The 17,867-nt window shown below is 43.1% G+C and overlaps 1 protein-coding gene across 1 annotated transcript in view; it reads left to right on the top strand.

Annotated features, from left to right (window-relative positions):
• GRIK5 (glutamate ionotropic receptor kainate type subunit 5) overlaps window positions 1-17,867 on the top strand; it is a 168,116-nt gene that overhangs the window by 129,561 nt on the left and 20,688 nt on the right. Inside the window, exons 14-16 of the mRNA XM_018554791.1 lie at window positions 4,209-4,382; window positions 5,519-5,684; window positions 6,346-6,571. Coding sequence (XP_018410293.1) covers window positions 4,209-4,382; window positions 5,519-5,684; window positions 6,346-6,571 — 566 coding nt within the window. The remainder of the gene's footprint in view (window positions 1-4,208; window positions 4,383-5,518; window positions 5,685-6,345; window positions 6,572-17,867) is intronic.

Raw genomic sequence — 17,867 nt, 5'->3', positions numbered from 1 at the left:
GCATCCTATCAGTTATTTTAATGTTAAACCACTTAGTTATATTTTATTCAACAAAATCCTTAAAAGCATTAAAGAAAAACATTGGTTGCATGGTGCAGAGTCCTTCTGATATTACATATTGTCAACATTCAACAATCTTCATTCTCTAATGAATGCTGGTCATTGGATGTTGACAATATGTAATATCAGAAGGACTGATCTCTTTGACCTACAGGATTTATATAGCGCCAACAGTTTGCGCAGCGCTTTACAATATAGGGAAGACATTACAATCACAATACAACTCAAGACAAGATGGTAAGGAGGGCCCTATCACCTTTAATGAATCTATACACTCGAAATATAGACAGTAACCTTGTTTTCCATTATCCATATTTAATAATAAACTACATCCAATTATGAGCAGAGAAAGAACAGCAAAAAGGGTCCTAATACCCAAGGGAAAGTTCCCGAGGTCATTCCCCAAGTACCTCATCTACTACCCATGCTTCACAGGACAGACTCATCTGTAACCAAAAATTATGATATTCTTTTGCACAAGTTAGATCCCATTAATGTCCCAATTGTCATGCTCTGAGAAAAATACATTTATTTTAAATATGTAAACAACGTGGGGGTTCTCTAGGGGGGGTCGGGAGGTCTGCAAACGGGGACCAATCAAGCGTTCCATTTTAATATCAGTCATCCACAGTACCTTTAAACCTTTACAACAGAAAACAATAAAGTCAATCTGTCTTGCAGATTCCTATTTCTGATTTTTTTTATTGCAACCTATTTTTTAAACTCCCAAAAATGTAATTTGCTCTTAAGGCTGAACTCCAGGCACAAGAACTTTCATTTAAATATATTCCTCAATAGCCACAAATGATAAAAATCAACTTTGTGTGCACGGAATGCCTTTGCAAATTCAAGTAGCAGTGACATAATTACTTTGCTGTATGTAGGGAGCTGAGCTGTGGGAGGTACCTAGCAGGCCACACCCACTACAAGACAGTACGGGGGGTGGAGACAAGACCGGTCACCCTGCACAAGGAAAAAAAGCAGCAGTGACCATTCTATATTACAGGAAACTCCAAGTTTCTGGGTAGCGCTTCTGCCTTGCAGCACTGAGAGTCCCCTGGTCAAGGACACTACGGTATATGCAAGGAGTTTGCATGTTCTCCCGGTGCTTGTGTGGGTTTCCTCTGGGTACTCCGGTTTCCTCTCACACTCCAAAGACATACTGGAAGGTTAATTGGCTCCTGTCTAAATCTGCCCTCCTATGTATGTATGTGAGATAGGGACCTTAGATTATAAGCTCCTTGAGGGCAGGGACTGATGTGAATGGGCACTAGGTAAAGTGCTGCATAAATTGTCAGTGCTATATAAATATAAATATATAAAGGTTCACACTGGATTATGCAGAGATCTGGAAGAAATACACAATGGGTCCATTTATAAACAATTCACAAGGCACTTCGCCCGGAGAATATCTGTGAACGTTCCTTTTGTGCAAATAATGGCAAAAACAAACATTCCTAATATATTTTCTTTTCAGATTGAATGTATTGTGATGTAATACTGCATAATGGCTACTAGATGGAGCTGATGAGCATAGGAAATAAATACAAAATGAACATTCACAGTTATTTACAGGGTGAAGGGCCCTATTTATAAATAGACCCCTAAGATTCCAGTAAGAATACACATGCCTTTTGCATTTAGACAATATTTGCTTAGCTCAGCTTTAAAAGTTTATTTTCTTCAACAAGCACCCCGTAGGTTTAACAGTCACTCCAGGGATAACAATGTATTGATCTGAGGCTATTTAGGTTCCAAAAACATCTATTGCTAAGGTAGTAACTTTAGACAAGTGAGAGAGAAAGGCAGCTGGAATGGAAAAGGCAGTGTACTGTAAAAAGATTACGGGGCCTATTCATCAAAGTCCCGAGAGCATGATAGTAAATTTGCATGTTGATGATCATGCTGTCCACGGGATGATGGTGTTCAAGAAGGTGCGCTGTGAATAATTGCCTTCGCTGAGCTGTGCAGATGCTTATTCTGAGGGCTGGATAAAAGCATCTTAACGGCAGATAGCAGAGGAGTGACACTGCTCAGCTCGCAGCTGTCTCCCTTTCACATTTAAATCCCTCCGTCCCTCCATTTTGTTAGGTCTGCTGTACAATGCTGTGCAGATAAACACACAATGTAGGCAGGGCCGTCTTTAATATTAATTGGGCCCTGGGCAAGATTTTGCTATGTGCCCCCACAACCTTCCTGGCTCCACCATCCCGACCCCTTACTTCCCGACCCAGACTTCCGTATCCGCCTACATCTTATATATATTTCTATAGTTCAGTGCAATAAGGCAACGGACTCAGGAGTACTCTGAAAGGCAATAGTAGTAGTGATAGTAGTGATGGTGGTCAGCTGCAAAGAAGCCTGACACACGGGTCTATTCTCTGAGGGCAGCAAAATAATGGAAACCCTCATTACAACAAGCACTGATGTTGCTCTCTATGCCCTGCACAGTCATGTTGCACACCGCCCCCATCCACAGCCAGCATCCCCCAAGCTGGGCTCCCCTTCCCATCCCCAGCTTAATCCTTTGCCAGTCGGGCGCTCCGCTTTTTGGAGCTGCAGACAATGTGTAGGGGATGAGCCCAGCTCTGGCTGCTCCCAGCAGTTACTGATCGGCAGAGGCTCCTTCCTCGTCAGGCTGCTCGGCTCAGCTCTCTACCATTTCCCTAGCCATATGTCTCAGGCCTGTGTACCCTACAGATCCAGCAGCCACCACCTGTCAATCACCCCCACCCCGGGCAGCTATCTATACTAGCGCCAGCCCTGGCTGTCAACATGCCAGCAGTCCCCCCGGCCAATGCCACCCTTGCCACCAGCAATGCCGCTGTTCTCCTGCCTGCTGCTGCGGGTGAAAGGGACTGCCGTTGTGGGCCCCTGTAAATGATGGGGCCTGGGGTAGTTGCCTCTTTTGCCCTGTGATAAAGAAAGCCCTGAATGTACTGTAGGTACCAAGTGTTATCTTACTCTTAAAGCAACTATTGCAGTTAATACCTACCTGCTGCCTGCACCGGCAAACCCTGCAAGAGTTCAGCATTTGGTACACCTCCAGTAGTTTTGGATGCCAGTATCCCCTGTGGGTTTTTTCACCACTGTATGAAGCAGTGGTCACCATAGGAGAGCCAAGCCAAAGGAGAAGGTGTAGAATTGCCAATGTGATGTGATCCTTAAAGCTGAACTTCAGCATTCCCTCTAGTCTTGCACAGTTGTACCGGTTCCTCTCCTTTACTATAATGTCTTACTTTGACTCCACTGCTTCTCACAATGTGTATTAGAAGCTGCAGCAAGCCAGATAGAGCCCACCTCTAGCATCATCTAGCCCAGGGCTAGGCAATCTCTGCCCTTCAGCTGTTAAGGAACAACAAGTCTCATGAGGCATTGGAAGACTCTGACAGCGACAGGCATGACTCCCAGATGTGGAGGCATGATGGGTTCTCTGGAGTTTCAGCACAGTTGGAGTGCCACGGTTGCCTACTGCTGATCTAGCAGTTTCCTCTCCACTCAAGAGTATCTATGGTCAAAAACTAAAAATGAGGTCTAGTTAACGGTAAACTGTGGACCTTGGAATGGAGGCTTTATCCCACCCAAAGCTTTACAAAGCTTCCAGACCCAGATCAGTACTCATTCAAATCTGAGGAAACAACAAAGTTTGCTACTTCCATAGAAGACATGAACCCTGGAGCCCCACAACAAGTGTAGGGGAGAAATCTAGGTGACACATACACACCGTGCACAACCCTGCCTGCCAATGCCTCTTTGTATGAAGTGCTGCAAGCCTTGTCACAAAATCAGTTTCTTCTGGTCAGATAATATAAAAGAACATTTGTGATTGGCTGCTAGGTTGTCTAAGTGACTTGATGTCTCCATTAGCAAACAGTTGACAGATCCAGTTGCTATATAGGTAAGGGAAAACATAAAGGTAAACCTGATTGGTAATGTACAAGGTCACTATGTTTCTCTTGGTCAGGTTTCAACCTGTTCGTTATACGGATATAATACAACTAAGATCTTGCTTATGGTAGGTCAACTTTCTCATTCAATACCACTTTCAAGAGTGGCCTACCTGCTTGTGTGCTTTTAACATGTTTGTTATTATTTAAAATACCGCGGTGTCAGGTTGACGATTGCCATTTGTTCTCTTTTTCCACCAGACTGAGCCCCTATGAGTGGTACAACCCACACCCATGCCTTCGTGAGCGTCACCACATCCTGGAGAACCAATACACGCTGGGGAACAGCCTGTGGTTCCCTGTAGGAGGCTTTATGCAGCAGGGGTCAGAGGTCATGCCAAGGGCACTGTCGACAAGATGCGTCAGTGGTGTCTGGTAAGTTCTTGGAGATGTAAGGAGACACATCGACTTGGTGTATCGGCAGGATTTAAAGTGTATGTATAGGCAAAACTTTTCTAATAGCTTTGAATAAAGTATGAGATGGTTAAAAACCCTGCATGTTTATTTCTTGCTGTATGTGTCCTCTTCTGGAGATTTACTTTCTTTGCTTTCCTGGAGATGCGACAGGAAGTGAGAGGAAATCTTTCCAAAGCGAGGGGAAGTCTCCTGTTAGACAGTTCTCCTCATCTCCTGATCTGGGGGCAACTGTCAAATGTTGGAATTTACATCACTTTTCATATCAGTCAAATTCAGGACACAAAGACACTAAATTTCCCCTGGGGTGGTCAAAAAATACACTTACATTTTATTCCAGAAAAAAAAGATGATTTTACCTGCTTCTTTTGAGCTATAGACATTAAAAAGGGCCATATTTATTGGATTTGGAAGGGGCCATATGCCTATATACAGATGGAAGTGCTGGATTTAAAAATAGTACATGTCCCCACATCCTTCAGTTCTCTTGGGCTCTCCAGGTCAGGCAAGATTCAGACTGAAAGATAAAACTGTATGATGATGAATTTATTAATCTAATTAGATATTACAGCCCCGGAAGAGCCACCAGTGGTCGGATGGAGGTTAATGAGCTTACAGGATAGCCATCGAGGAATGCAGGGTATAACTGTCCATGGTGCCCTATTCATACTATTAATAGTAAATTTTTACAATGGGGATTTTCACACGGTGATGGTCTGAAGCAAGCACAAGGCAGGGCATCTGAGGCATTTGCCTGGGACTCTACATATTTTGTGACTCCTCAGCCTGCTGCAAGAAGGAGAGAAAGCTATTTTACACATGCTAACAAATATCAGATTATTTAATGTCAGGGCCCCCATGTCTCTTTTTTCCTTTCTAAAAGATCCATTTAATCCTATGATGGGCTAATTAAAGGGTATTCTCATCACAAACAGACACATAGCTTAAACTGAAGTTTGTTTCAATGTTTGTACTAGGCCTCATTTTCTCCAATACCATCCCTTCTACAGGATGGTGTAGGCCCTTAGATGGGATGGCGTAGGTGGTGATACTGGTATATATGGCATCAATTGACTTATTCAATGACTTTTCTTTAGGTGGGCCTTCACACTTATCATCATCTCCTCCTACACTGCCAACCTTGCTGCCTTCTTGACCGTACAAAGAATGGAGGTCCCAATTGAGTCAGCTGATGATCTTGCTGATCAAACCAATATAGAGTATGGAACAATTCATGGCGGCTCCACCATGACCTTCTTCCAGGTTTGTACATCTGTATTCTTATATACAAGTAAAACAAGACAATATGTGACCGATGTTGGACCTTCCAAGTATATTGAATTAGAACTCGACATGTATTTTTGCCTTGGGACAGTACTGGTTGGGTTCTTGATTGCACTTTTGGTTGACCCATCATAAATTCTGCTTCTTAACACTATGGGGTCTATTCACAAAGGAGCCGAAAGATCCAGCCGTAGCTTCGGCTGATCCTTCGGCTCTCTTCGACCGCCGGAGCCCTTCGGTTCAGTCGAACAGAAGGGCTGCTGTACGGGCTATTCACTATAGCCTGTACAGCTGCCGGAGGCGGCCGAGTGGCTCAGCTGAGCCGAAGGCATATGCTTCGGCTCGACTGAGCCGAAGTGGCAGCTGAAGCAGGGCGAACGGCCGGCCGAAGGCCAGCCACACGCCTCGCAAATGACAGCTGGGCGGAGCTGATTTCAGCCGAAGTACGGCTGAAATCGGCCATACTGAGCCGCAGTGAATAGCGGAACAGCATTCGGCTCACTTCACTACGGCTCATTTATTCACTCGGCTGCCTTCGGCAGCTTAGTGCATAACCCTTTATATATTTTAATGGGTCATTTGTGACCTCTATGTTTTCAGTGTGAGGCTATATATGTTTTTGACTGTTGTGTTCCCACAGAACTCCCGATATCAAACCTACCAACGCATGTGGAACTACATGAACTCCAAGCAGCCCAGTGTGTTTGTGAAGAGCACGGAGGAGGGAATAGCCCGTGTCCTGAACTCTCGTTATGCTTTTCTACTGGAGTCCACCATGAACGAGTACCACCGTAGGCTCAACTGCAATCTTACCCAGATTGGAGGACTACTCGATACGAAGGGCTATGGCATCGGCATGCCACTAGGTAAGGCAAGGTTCTGTCCATTTACTTCAATATATTAATTAGCAACCTCAGTGAACAGCTTAATTTGCCTCTGGTGTGACTGCATGATGAATTAGTTCACTGTTGAATCCTAATAGGTAAATGTGTACGGTACATTGACCCACAGCAACCAATCATAAGCCAATATTTGATTTCTGACTGCTCCAAGTTAAGAACCTGATTGGTGGCTTTGGATTACTGCACATCATTGCTCATCACACTGCCTTATTAAAGGTACACCGATGAAACAGGAGTTTCAGGATACAAACATGAAAACTTCAGATGTAAATTGCCTCAGGGGATAAAGCCTACCCACTGAGTGTCTCCAATTCTCATCTTGGCAGTTGTCTCATTTAGTACCCTCATCTTCTGAATGCCCCAGAACCTGTGTAAAATGAAGGCCAGTTTGTTCCCTGGTACTAGGATCATCCTAGGTACTAGGAAACCCTGGTACTAGGAATTCTTTATTATTAGACCTCTAATGTCACCCTTTTACTCCATTGAAGCTGAGCAAGCACAGTTCATGCTTGATTCGTTTTTTCGCAGGACTCCGTAGCCAGGAAATGACAGCTCTGAACCTGGAAGTGACAAATTAATAGTTGCTTCCGGGTTCATTCACAGCAGAGGAGATCAGTGAACACCTGACATCTGCCGCGGCTGTCCTGGGCCCGCGGGAGTTGCAATGGAGTCCTTGATACATGGTGGGGAAGGGGTCGAATGGAGGAGTGCACCTTCTAAAACCCATGGAAGCTATTTTCTAACACAAAGCTGACAGTCCGCTTGTGTGGGCTAAAGCAGCTGGGAGTCCATAGTATGGGCACAGGTGTACTTTAATACTTTTGAGTGAAAGTATAATTTAAAGGAAACCTTTTTTTTTCCATTTTGCATATTTATGTGTAGTTGTTTGTCGAATAATGGTCCTTTTATTTTAAAATAATCCGCAGCTCTTACTGATATTGCTAATATCCTCACATCAAGGCAGCCAGACTAAAGCTCTAATTACTTTACGGTTCAATAATTTCTGGTTGTAATGTGTTTTGAATTCATCTTTGTTATTTTTTGCTGTGAGCGGTTTCTCTATTTTTTTTTTTCATTGTAATATTCCCGCAAATGAAGCATGACTTGAGAACATCTCGCAGTTGCCTTGGTGTTGCAGTTCCCAGTGATTTAAAACCAGGGGTGGCATCAGGTGTGGTCGTGATTGGGCCCCTGCTGTCGGCTGCAGGATAGTGTGGGCTGTGGGGAGTCTTTGCAATTACCTTCAGCAATATATACACTAATTTTAGTGTGAACGTGAACCCTAAATCTATTTTTAGTATCCTTGGCATTATGAAACACTGTGCACAGAGTTGTGTGCCTGCCGTGTGCTTCTTTAGTTGGCCATTGGGTTGCCTATCAAGTCCCTACAGTGGGCGGCATACTGGTTAGTACTTCTGGCTTGCAGCACCGGGGGTCCCGGGTTCGAATCCTGGCCAGGTCACTATCTGCAAGGAGAGTGCATGTTCTCCCTGTGCGTGCGTGAGTTTCCTCCCACACTCCAAAGACATGCTGGTGGGTAATTTGGCCCACCTATGTATGCATGTGAAATAGGGACATTAGACTGTAAGCTCCTGGAGGGACTGATGTGAATGTGCACTTTGTAAAACTGTGTAAATTGTTGGTACTATATAAATACCAATAGTAAATAAGTACAGGCCAATGGTCAACTGAAGGAGCAAGGCTTCTAAGTGGCTAAACATTCTGAAAAATAGATTGAGTATCAGCTTGTCTGTGCATTGAGGGACCATTATACATTATACCTCTGCATTTAATTGAAACGGCATTTCGGGGCAACTATTTAAGGGGCAATAAACTACACCACTGGCTCCTGCCAGCTGGCAAATGCAGTTGTTTAACGTGACAACCAAACAGATGCTATCAGTATTCTCTACCTGGTGTGTCTCCATAGCAGTGCCTGCAGGTTAGATTGTGGGAGTCAGGAGTTGGAGAAACATAATTTATACGTGGAAGAGGGATGATGCATGAACAGTGAAGAAGCAATGTCTTCCATCAGTTTTCTCCTTGCATCATGTCCTAAAAGTGTCATTCAATATAACTATGTTATAAAAACATTTAAAGGTAAAGTTCACCTTTTGCAAACATTAAAGAAAGGCTTGATTAATAATATTTTAAAAAAAAGCTTTTCTTTAATTTTTGCTTTCAAGCCTGGAAAGCATTGCATCTGCGATCACTCGATCAGGGCTGCAGAGCTGAGGCTTCTGCACATTCTCTCTCAGACAGAGCTCGTACGGAGGGCCAGAGTTTCAGTAAGGAGAGATGGGGAAGGATGGCTGGACTTCAAACTGAATTAAATCACCTCATATGGCGTCCAGCCGTCCTCTCTCTGGTTAGATGCGGTAGAGCTGTTCTTATTCTCATCCAGCCGTCCTCTCTCTGGTTAGATGCGGTAGAGCTGTCCTTATTCTCGTCCAGCTGTCCTTCCCCCATCTCTCCTAACTGTTACTCCGTATATCAGTACGGAGCTCTGTGAGAATGTACAGAAGCCTGAGCTCTGCAGCCCTGATCAAGTGATCACCGCAATGCTTTCCAGGCTTGAATGCAAAAATGAAAGAAATGCATTTTGTTTATATTATCAAATATTAATTTCTTTATTTTTGCAAAAGGTGAGCTTAGCCTTTAAGGGAATCTATAATGCATATTGGTCATTTTCTGCATTTATTCTAACAATATAAGGTCATCATTTTGTTAAAATCTCTGTTCTATAAACACACATTTAATAGTGCACACTCACCAGAAAGCCCAGCACTAACTGCAAACTCGTTGGTTGCCTTTGTCTAATTGACTAATCCAGATACATTCCATCTTTGCATGGCAGGTCATTGAACTGCATGAGCGTAATTTGAGCTCCTGCTGTTTCGTTCGATTCACACCATAGGCTATTTAGGCAATCCACCGCAGTAAATCAGCCATCAGAAGAGCTGGTGCTTTGCGTCTGGCTGCCAGTGTTAAATCTAAAATATTCATATGCAATATTTCATGTTTACCTGACTAAAGATAAATTTAAATTAAAAAAAAAAAATTTTTAAAATTTTTTACTCCTGAATATAATAAATAAGTAAAGGCATACCGAAACACTATAAATTCTATTTATGGATTTATATGTGTTGGACTCCAATGTTAGGCAGTATATCTTCTATACCTGACTAAAAAGAAATAAAAAATAGCCCTGAATATAATAAATCAGAAGATATAGAAACATAACACTATAAATTCCATCTAAGAATTTACTGCATATATGCTGAACTCAAATAGATTTGATAGTGTGGCACTGGTTATATTACTATTTATAGCTGAATATATTAGGTATGCACCGATACTGGTATTTCGCTATCGAGTGTGAGTACCGATATATTTTTTTTTGGAACTCGCCGATACCGAATACCGAGAACCAGAAGTCCCATTCAGGAAGCCAGGCGGCGTGTAATGACTCGCCACCCGGCTTCCCGATTAGCAGGGAAGCCGTCCATATGCTTCTCGTCACTAGGTGACGAGAAAGCATGGAGCTGGCTTTCTGGTCAATCAGGAAGCTGGGCGCTGTGTAATGATGCGGCACCTGGCTTCCTGATTGGCCGGGAAGCCGGTTCCATGCTCTCTTGTCATGAGGTGATGAATCACAAGTGATGAGAGAGCATGGAGCCGGCTTCCCGGCCAATCAGGAAGCCGGGCAGCGGGTAATGACGCGCTGCCTGGCTTCCTGATTGGTCGGAAGCTGGCCAATCAGGAAGCCAGGTGCCGTGTTGAAATGAGAATTTTTTTCCACTTGACTTTATTGCTAACAAGCCTAACAAGTCCCTATGTGATAGTGTTTGGAGGTGACAGGTTCTCTTTATGGAGACATCACGGGTCTCCCCTGGCCACCAATACAAGGGATTGCGCACAGTATTGTGCCCGATCCTCTGTGTAACAGGCACTTCAGCCAGCTTTGTGACAACTGTGAGCGGGAACTCACTTATCCTCACTCACTTATCACAGAGCAGATCAGGGAATGGACATTACCTGGTCTGCTCCCGCTCTCCATCCTGAAAGTATTTGCCATGGACCCAGATCCCCCAGAGGACTATGGGACCCCAAAAACCACGGCAGCAGCAGCATCCATGACCTTGGTATAACCACTTCAAGACCAGGATGTACAGGTACGTCCTAAGGTCCTGACGTGGTTACGTTTGTTTTTGGTGGTTGCAATAGGCTTCAAATGGCTCCTGGTGGTCTGTAAACAAAATAGAAATTAAAAGGGAAGGGAATAACAGTGCCAATGCTTCACCCCCTACCAAGCTTCCTTATTGGTCAATGAGGCTGTCCAGCACAATACCATGAAGGCTCTAGGGGTTGGAGGGGATGGAGCCAAGCACAACATTTACAGAGAAGGTCAAGATTTGCATATAACTTCAATTGCTTATATATTGGGACTTACTGAATGTTTTGACACATGGGGGTTGATTTACTAAAGGCAAATAGCCTGTTCACTTTGCATGGCTTTTAGATTGTAAGCCCTCAGGGGCAGGACCCTCCTTACCATCTTGTATTGTGATTGTAATGTCTTCCTTATATTGTAAAGCGCTGCGCAAACTGTTGCCGCTATATAAATCCTGTACAATAATAATAATGGGAATTTGCACTTTGCAGGTGAAGTTTCCCCTTAGTTTAATGAATGAGGTGAAGCTCTGCTGACTTCCATAACCCAATCATGTGCAAGCAAAAAACTGAAAATGTAATCATACTTACCGTAATTTTGTTTTCCTGGTTATACTCAATGGCAGCGCTGACAAACGGGTTTTAGATCCAATTACCACTAGCCGACAGGAACCAAAAGGGTTAAACAAGGCCTAACCCTCTCTATAAATGCCCCTCCTCCTGCTGACTTCCCCAGTCTAGTAACAAGATAAATAACTCCATAGGGTGGGAGCCCAGCTCTGCCATGGAGTATAACCAGGAGAAGAAAATTACGGTAAGTATGACTACATTTTCCGTTTTCCTGGCCATATCCATGGCAGCGCTGACAAACGGTGATTACCCAAGCAGAAGTAAGGGTGGGAACAAAATCCATAGACAAACATCATTGGAAGCGAAAAATAAGTGTATTACTCGACTCCGAGTCGAGAGAGCAAAACACTTCTACCGAAGTTGTCATTCGCTGCAGCCCTGCGTCTAGTTGAGAATGCTTAACAAAGGTAGACCTAGACGCCCATGTTGCTGCCCTGCAATTTTGATTCGCCGAAACTCCAGCTGCTGCTGCCCATGACGAGGACACGGCCCTTGTGGAGTGAACCCTGATGCCTTTTGGTGGGGAGACTCCCGCTGTTTGATAGGTGTTAATGATGGTGAACACAAGCCATCTGCTTAAGGAAGCTTTGGCTGCTGCAAATGTCTTCCTGGCTCCTGACGGAATCACAAACAGCCTTCTGGACTTTTTCCAGTCTTTACATCTTTCCACATATGTCCTCACACACCGGACTAGGTTCAAACATCCTTCCATCCCTTCTGAGTTGAGAGCGGGAAGGATAATATCCTGATTCATATGAACACTAGCATGAACCTTCGGCAAGAAACCTGATACAGTTCTCAGAACTACTCTATCCTCATCATCGCAAACAGACGAGACCGCGGGGAGCCGGCTGAGATGAATAGGACATAATACAACAGAGCAGGTAAGTGAAACCACAACAGTCTTACCCTGTCTGACAGGCTGCACATTATATGGAAAATCCGGCCTCCTCTCATGGAAACAAAGAAGGACCTTCCCCAAGGGGACAGCCTTGCACCGGGCCGAGTCTTGGAGACTTCCCAGGGGAGAGAGGCTGAACTCCCCTGAGGCCATACGAAATCCTTCAGTTGGCAAATAAAGAAAACTTCTCAGTAACATACAAACAACCGTGTCCTAGGGGGGACAGGAACAAAAAAGGCTGGGGAAGTCAGCAGGAGGAGGGGCTTTTATAGAGAGGGTTAGGCCTTGTTTAACCCTTTTGGTTCCTGTCAGCTAGTGGTAATTGGATATGCTGCCATGGATATGGCCAGGAAATGCCTTTTCTTTTTCTTGCACAGGATTGGGTATTTTTGGCAAAGTGAAACTCCACCATATTTGACCATATTCACCGAGCTCAGTGCAAATTCCCTTTCAAGTTAAACAGCCTATTTGCTTTTAGTAAATCAACCCTGTGGGTTCATGTGCTCAGTTGCAATTGCCCAGCTTTTTGGCAGGTTTTCTTTAAATGAAATGTCATGTTTAGTTTTGAATGTGGCAGGTTTGCTTCAACTAGTACAAGAGGTTGGGTTGAAATGAGACAAATATCAGCCTTCCAAAATGCCCAAAGATCTGACAACTCAACCTTCTCTACCTGACTCCTTTACAGCCCGCTGTTTCCTCAACGGCTAGAGGTGCATTTTATATCCCTCCGTTATCCTTTATATTCCATCGATGTTCTATTATTCTGACAAGAGAATATATTTCTGGTCTTCCCTGTCATCCCCTTCTATTTAATTTTTTTCCTTCCTTAGAATAATGCGCGGGCAGTGGAAAACCACAATTTGATCTGGCTACCTCTACATGAGCGGGATCTGCGCAGCCTCTGGCTTGGCGTATTGGGTTTAACGGTTTCTCCCCGTCTGAATCCCTGTATACATTTGTGTTGTCAATAGCTTAAATCAAGCCATTCCCCGGGGTTAACGACTAAATTATGGTTGAGATGTTTTCTCTAATTTTGACGTACATCTGTCTGATCGAGTCACAATTTGCATTAACCCGCAGGAGTCGGCGGCAGCATTGTGAACGTTTCACGGAGAGGAAGGGAAGAGGGGGAAGGGAGCTTTCTTCTCAATACGCCAAAGGCAACAGAAGTTCCGAAAGCAGGCTTGGTGGAGGTTGCACACTGTGCTTGCTCTGTTGTTTACAATGCTTCGGCACTGTTATCAATTCAGGCATCCAGACTCACGGTGCATGTTGACAATGTTCACACAGAGAAGCAGCAAACATGATAAGTCAACGAGCAGCACTGTTCCAATCAAGTGTACCAGCTATCTGCGCTCTGCTAGGTTCTGCAGGGAAAAACGTTCGGCCTTTGACTGCATTCAACGTCCTTATAAAAAATAAAAAAATATATAAATAGGAAATAATACTGAACATTAGGGGCAAGAATGTTCTTGTGCTTCATCTATCCTCTAGAAAGCTCTCCCTTTCTCTTTTAGACTGCCCACTTATACTGAAGGCTGTAAGCAGATCTCTTCAGGGAAGATTATTGGGGGGAATTTATCAAAACTGGAGAAGACAAAATCTGGAGCAGCTGTGTATGGCAACCAATCAGCTCCTCTCTTCAGTTTGTTCAGTTAAGATTTGAAAATGGAAGAGAGAAGCTGATTGGTCGCCATGCACCGCTGCTCCAGATTTGGTCTGCTCCGGTTTTGATACATTTCCTTCATTGTGTTCTATAGTTGATCTTTAGCTCACATATACTTGATAGTCAACGTTTGGCAATGGCCATTAAATGTTGGCCATCTAATGTTTGACCATCTGACCATCACACCTTAATGAGAGTATTCAGTGTACCATTCCAAAATGATTCATATGAAGTAGCTTTCCACTTTGAGACTCTAATAGAATCCAGTCTTCGTAGCAAGGTTTTCCCCAAGATTTTGGAAGATCTGCAGAATTTTGAGGATAGTCAACCAAACAAGCTTTTGTGAAATCAGGTACTGATGTTGGACAAGAACACATGACTTGCAATCTACATTCCAATTCATCTCAAAGGGGGGTCAACGGAGTTGAAGTCAGGCCAAAGGTGCTCATTAGGGTTGAGGTCAGGAAGCCCATGTTCCTCAAGTCCAAACTCATCAAACCATGTCTTTATGGAGCTGGCTTTGTGCACAGAGGGGCACAGTCATCGTGAAACAGAAAAGGGCCTTCACCAAACTGCTTCCACAAGGTTGAAACTACACAACTGTCTAAAGTGTCTTTGCAAGCTGTAGCATTAACAGTACACGTCAATGGAAACATCTGAACTCAGAGGTCTGGAGCCGTATATTGTATTCACATAGTTTGGCTAAAATAACAAGAGAAAAATTATTCCTTACAGACCCCCTCCCTGGTTCAACAATGTACAATCCTATTTTTTAAATAAATATTAATAGTTCTATTTTTTTGCATCAGCCAGCCCCTTTATTATACAATCTACAGAGTTGTCTAGAACTAATCAATACAAAATTAAAAAATTATTTTTAAGTGGCCCCTTTATTATACAATCTACAGAGTTGTCTAGAACTAATCAATACAAAATTAAAAAATTATTTTTAAATGGCAGTAATGTTTTTTTTATATATTTATATTTTGTCTATACATATATATAGATAGATATGGATCTATATCTATATATAGATATATGTATATAGAGAAATGTATGTACAGTATATACAGTATGACGATACTCTAAGCTTTCAACTATTTTCCTCCTTTTAATTTTTCTAGAACTAGCTCATGTGGAAGACTGTGTGCACAGCTTTTACTGTAAAGAGGACATTCTGTATGCAAGAAACTTTCCTAAAGATATTCCTCTATCTGTGTCCTTGTCTCTCCTTTCGTTAGATACCAAACCTGCAGGTTTGCTCAGTGTGAACTTGGCACTTGCATATTTCTACTTCGATCATATGAAAGATCATTCAATGGCTGCTTGGCTTATGCATGGCCTTTCATAATCTAGCACATTTAGGAAGCTTAACGTGAACTTACATTTTGCCCAATGCTGTTCACCTAACCGGCGCCTTTCCTGACGGCCTATGCTTACCTTCCCTTTGCTTCTCCATAACTACGTGCATCCCCTGGGGCCAAGAGAGAAAGCCCTATGGAAGTGGCAAGTCATTTACATGGCAATATTATACATGGCTTTAGAAAACTAAATGTTGTCTAGTTAGAGGTTAGATTTACTTTAAGGTAGCGGTACTAGAATCAAGGACAGGTTGGGGGACCACGAGGAATAAGTAAGTTAGGGAAAAATATGTTATTAGTATATAGGTTCGTAAAAGAAAAGGAAGGTTGATGTTCCCAATAGAAGAGACAGTTGGCTACGGGGAGGTGGTATATAATGATCTTCTTCTTTCCTGATGTTTTCATCTGTCCCTCCTGCGGTGCGCTGGCTCTCCAATCCAGCGCTGACTCCTCTCTGCTTGCTGGCACTTCCTGTCCCACGGTGTCTGCATGTGGGTGCACGCGTCCATAGACTTACCTTGCGTCTCTCCTCGTCTCCCGGCTGAAAAGAAGATGCTTTGCGTCCGGCCGCCCAAGCAGTTTTGAATACGGGGTAAGTTTAAACCGCTGTTAAAGCGTTTTTGTTTTTTTACAAAACTTTTTCCATATATCTATTGCTTGCTAGCCGTAGATATGTGCAAAAAAAAACGGAGGGTTTAGAAACCCTTTAACCGATCCCAGTTCTTCAGGACTCATGTGGTATACCCATATACGTTAGAAATAGGGGGATTTATTTTGGGGTCTTATTGGTGGTGGATCAGGGTAATGGCAAGAAATATACAGCTACATTTTCTTTTAAATGCATATTTGTTACTATTTTGGGACAGTTTTCTTTTGATTTGACAAAAATCAGGAGCTATCCAGTAACATTTACCACCAGATGAGGCCCAATTTGTTCCACAACCACTAACATAATTAGACACAGAGGCATCATCTACCTCTCGTTGTTTTTAAATTACACTTGGGCATTGTCAGTAGAGCTAAGGATAAATTGAATCCTTTTGGCGCTGATTTACCAAACCCGAAGGAAAGCTGATGGCAGAAAAAAATGTCTGCCTTCCACGTCTGTAGATTACAGGTGTACGTTAAGAAGCGCCGTACTCCCAAATTGCACCAGGACGCTGCGTAGCTATCCATCCTTTTACACTCTGATGATCCCTCTGCTGTATAGCCTGTGCATTCATTGCAAGCGCTGGTGATGTGTGACCTGTGTGCGCCGCCTGGCATTGTTCTTCTTCCGCGCCTGTCAGGTTTTTCAGTCAAATCACCAGTCTGCCACCCTTGTGAAGGAAATGTTGTCTGCCAGACTGATGGGTGCCAATTGCAGCAATGTGAGACGCTGGCCTGTGTGCAGTACACTGGTGCCCTCTTGTGGCACAACCGGTGGAATAACAATCTCTATTTTTCATTCTTGCGTTAAGAAAACTACAGAACATGAATGGACCTGGTGTCTATATTAAATTATTGTTACCTATACATAAATGTTGTAAATTTAATTTCCTGCCAAGATGCCTAAAAACAATTGCAATTATCATTTACTTAAAGGGCCAGTCCCTGCAAAACGTATATGATCTTCCTTTGATGGTGGATGCTGTAGTGTTCTCTTGATAACTTCTAATATCCCTCGAGGACTCTATGGGGGTCTGTCTATTAAAAACGATAGCTGTTTGTCCAGCGACACTGTATGTACATTCGTTCTGTGTGAATTACCAGCATTTGCTGATTAGTTTAGGAATTTTTTGCAAAATGTATACAGCTGCTGGGAGGATGGAATCTTCTTAAGGCATTTTCTCATTTGGTTGAATGTGTTTAAGCTATTGTTTTAGGTTATCCTCTCTTCTGGTCGAATGCTCTTAGGCTATTTTCTCTTAGGGTTCGAGAGTTCAGGGTATCGTAGAATATTGCATCTTAAATATCTGAAAAGAATGTTTTGCACATTAAAAAACATTTGCTATTCCCGACTTTATTGAGAATTTCACACAGCTTTTTTTTCTTCTTTTCCTCTATATATAGACCCTTATTAGTGAGATCCCTGCTCTTATTTCCTGAGTCTTCCCATGCGCCGTGTCCATCATGAGGGGTTACCACTCTCCCTGCTGGGTTTTCTATTTATTTTCTGTTATGGAGAATGTAACAGGAGGAGCTGAAACACACAAAGGTGGACAGGGAAACCCAAAATTTCTAGGAGGACAGGAACAGAGTTTGGCAGGGGCATTCATGAAGAAGAAGTCAAGGGTTGACTCAGCCCATGGGGCACCACTAATAACTATAATAGCGCTCTTGGGTGTACTGACCCTTTAACATATGACTGAGTTAGTATGAGTAATGACTAATTAATGAGAAGTCTACAAAGACTTCTCATACATATGATGGTGTTTATGCCTGTTTCCAAAAATAGCCTGCTTTCTATTAACGCATAGTCTTTTACATATGCAAAGTTTTAACTGAATGTGGACGCCAGATCTTGGTGGTAATTATTAACTCTAATTT

This window comes from Nanorana parkeri, unplaced genomic scaffold (genome assembly GCF_000935625.1).
Source record: "Nanorana parkeri isolate BGI_ZX_2015 unplaced genomic scaffold, ASM93562v1 scaffold173, whole genome shotgun sequence".
Lineage (NCBI taxonomy): Eukaryota > Metazoa > Chordata > Amphibia > Anura > Dicroglossidae > Nanorana > Nanorana parkeri.
Note: the sequence above shows the minus strand (reverse complement) of the source record. Positions and strands in the feature narration are given on the sequence as shown.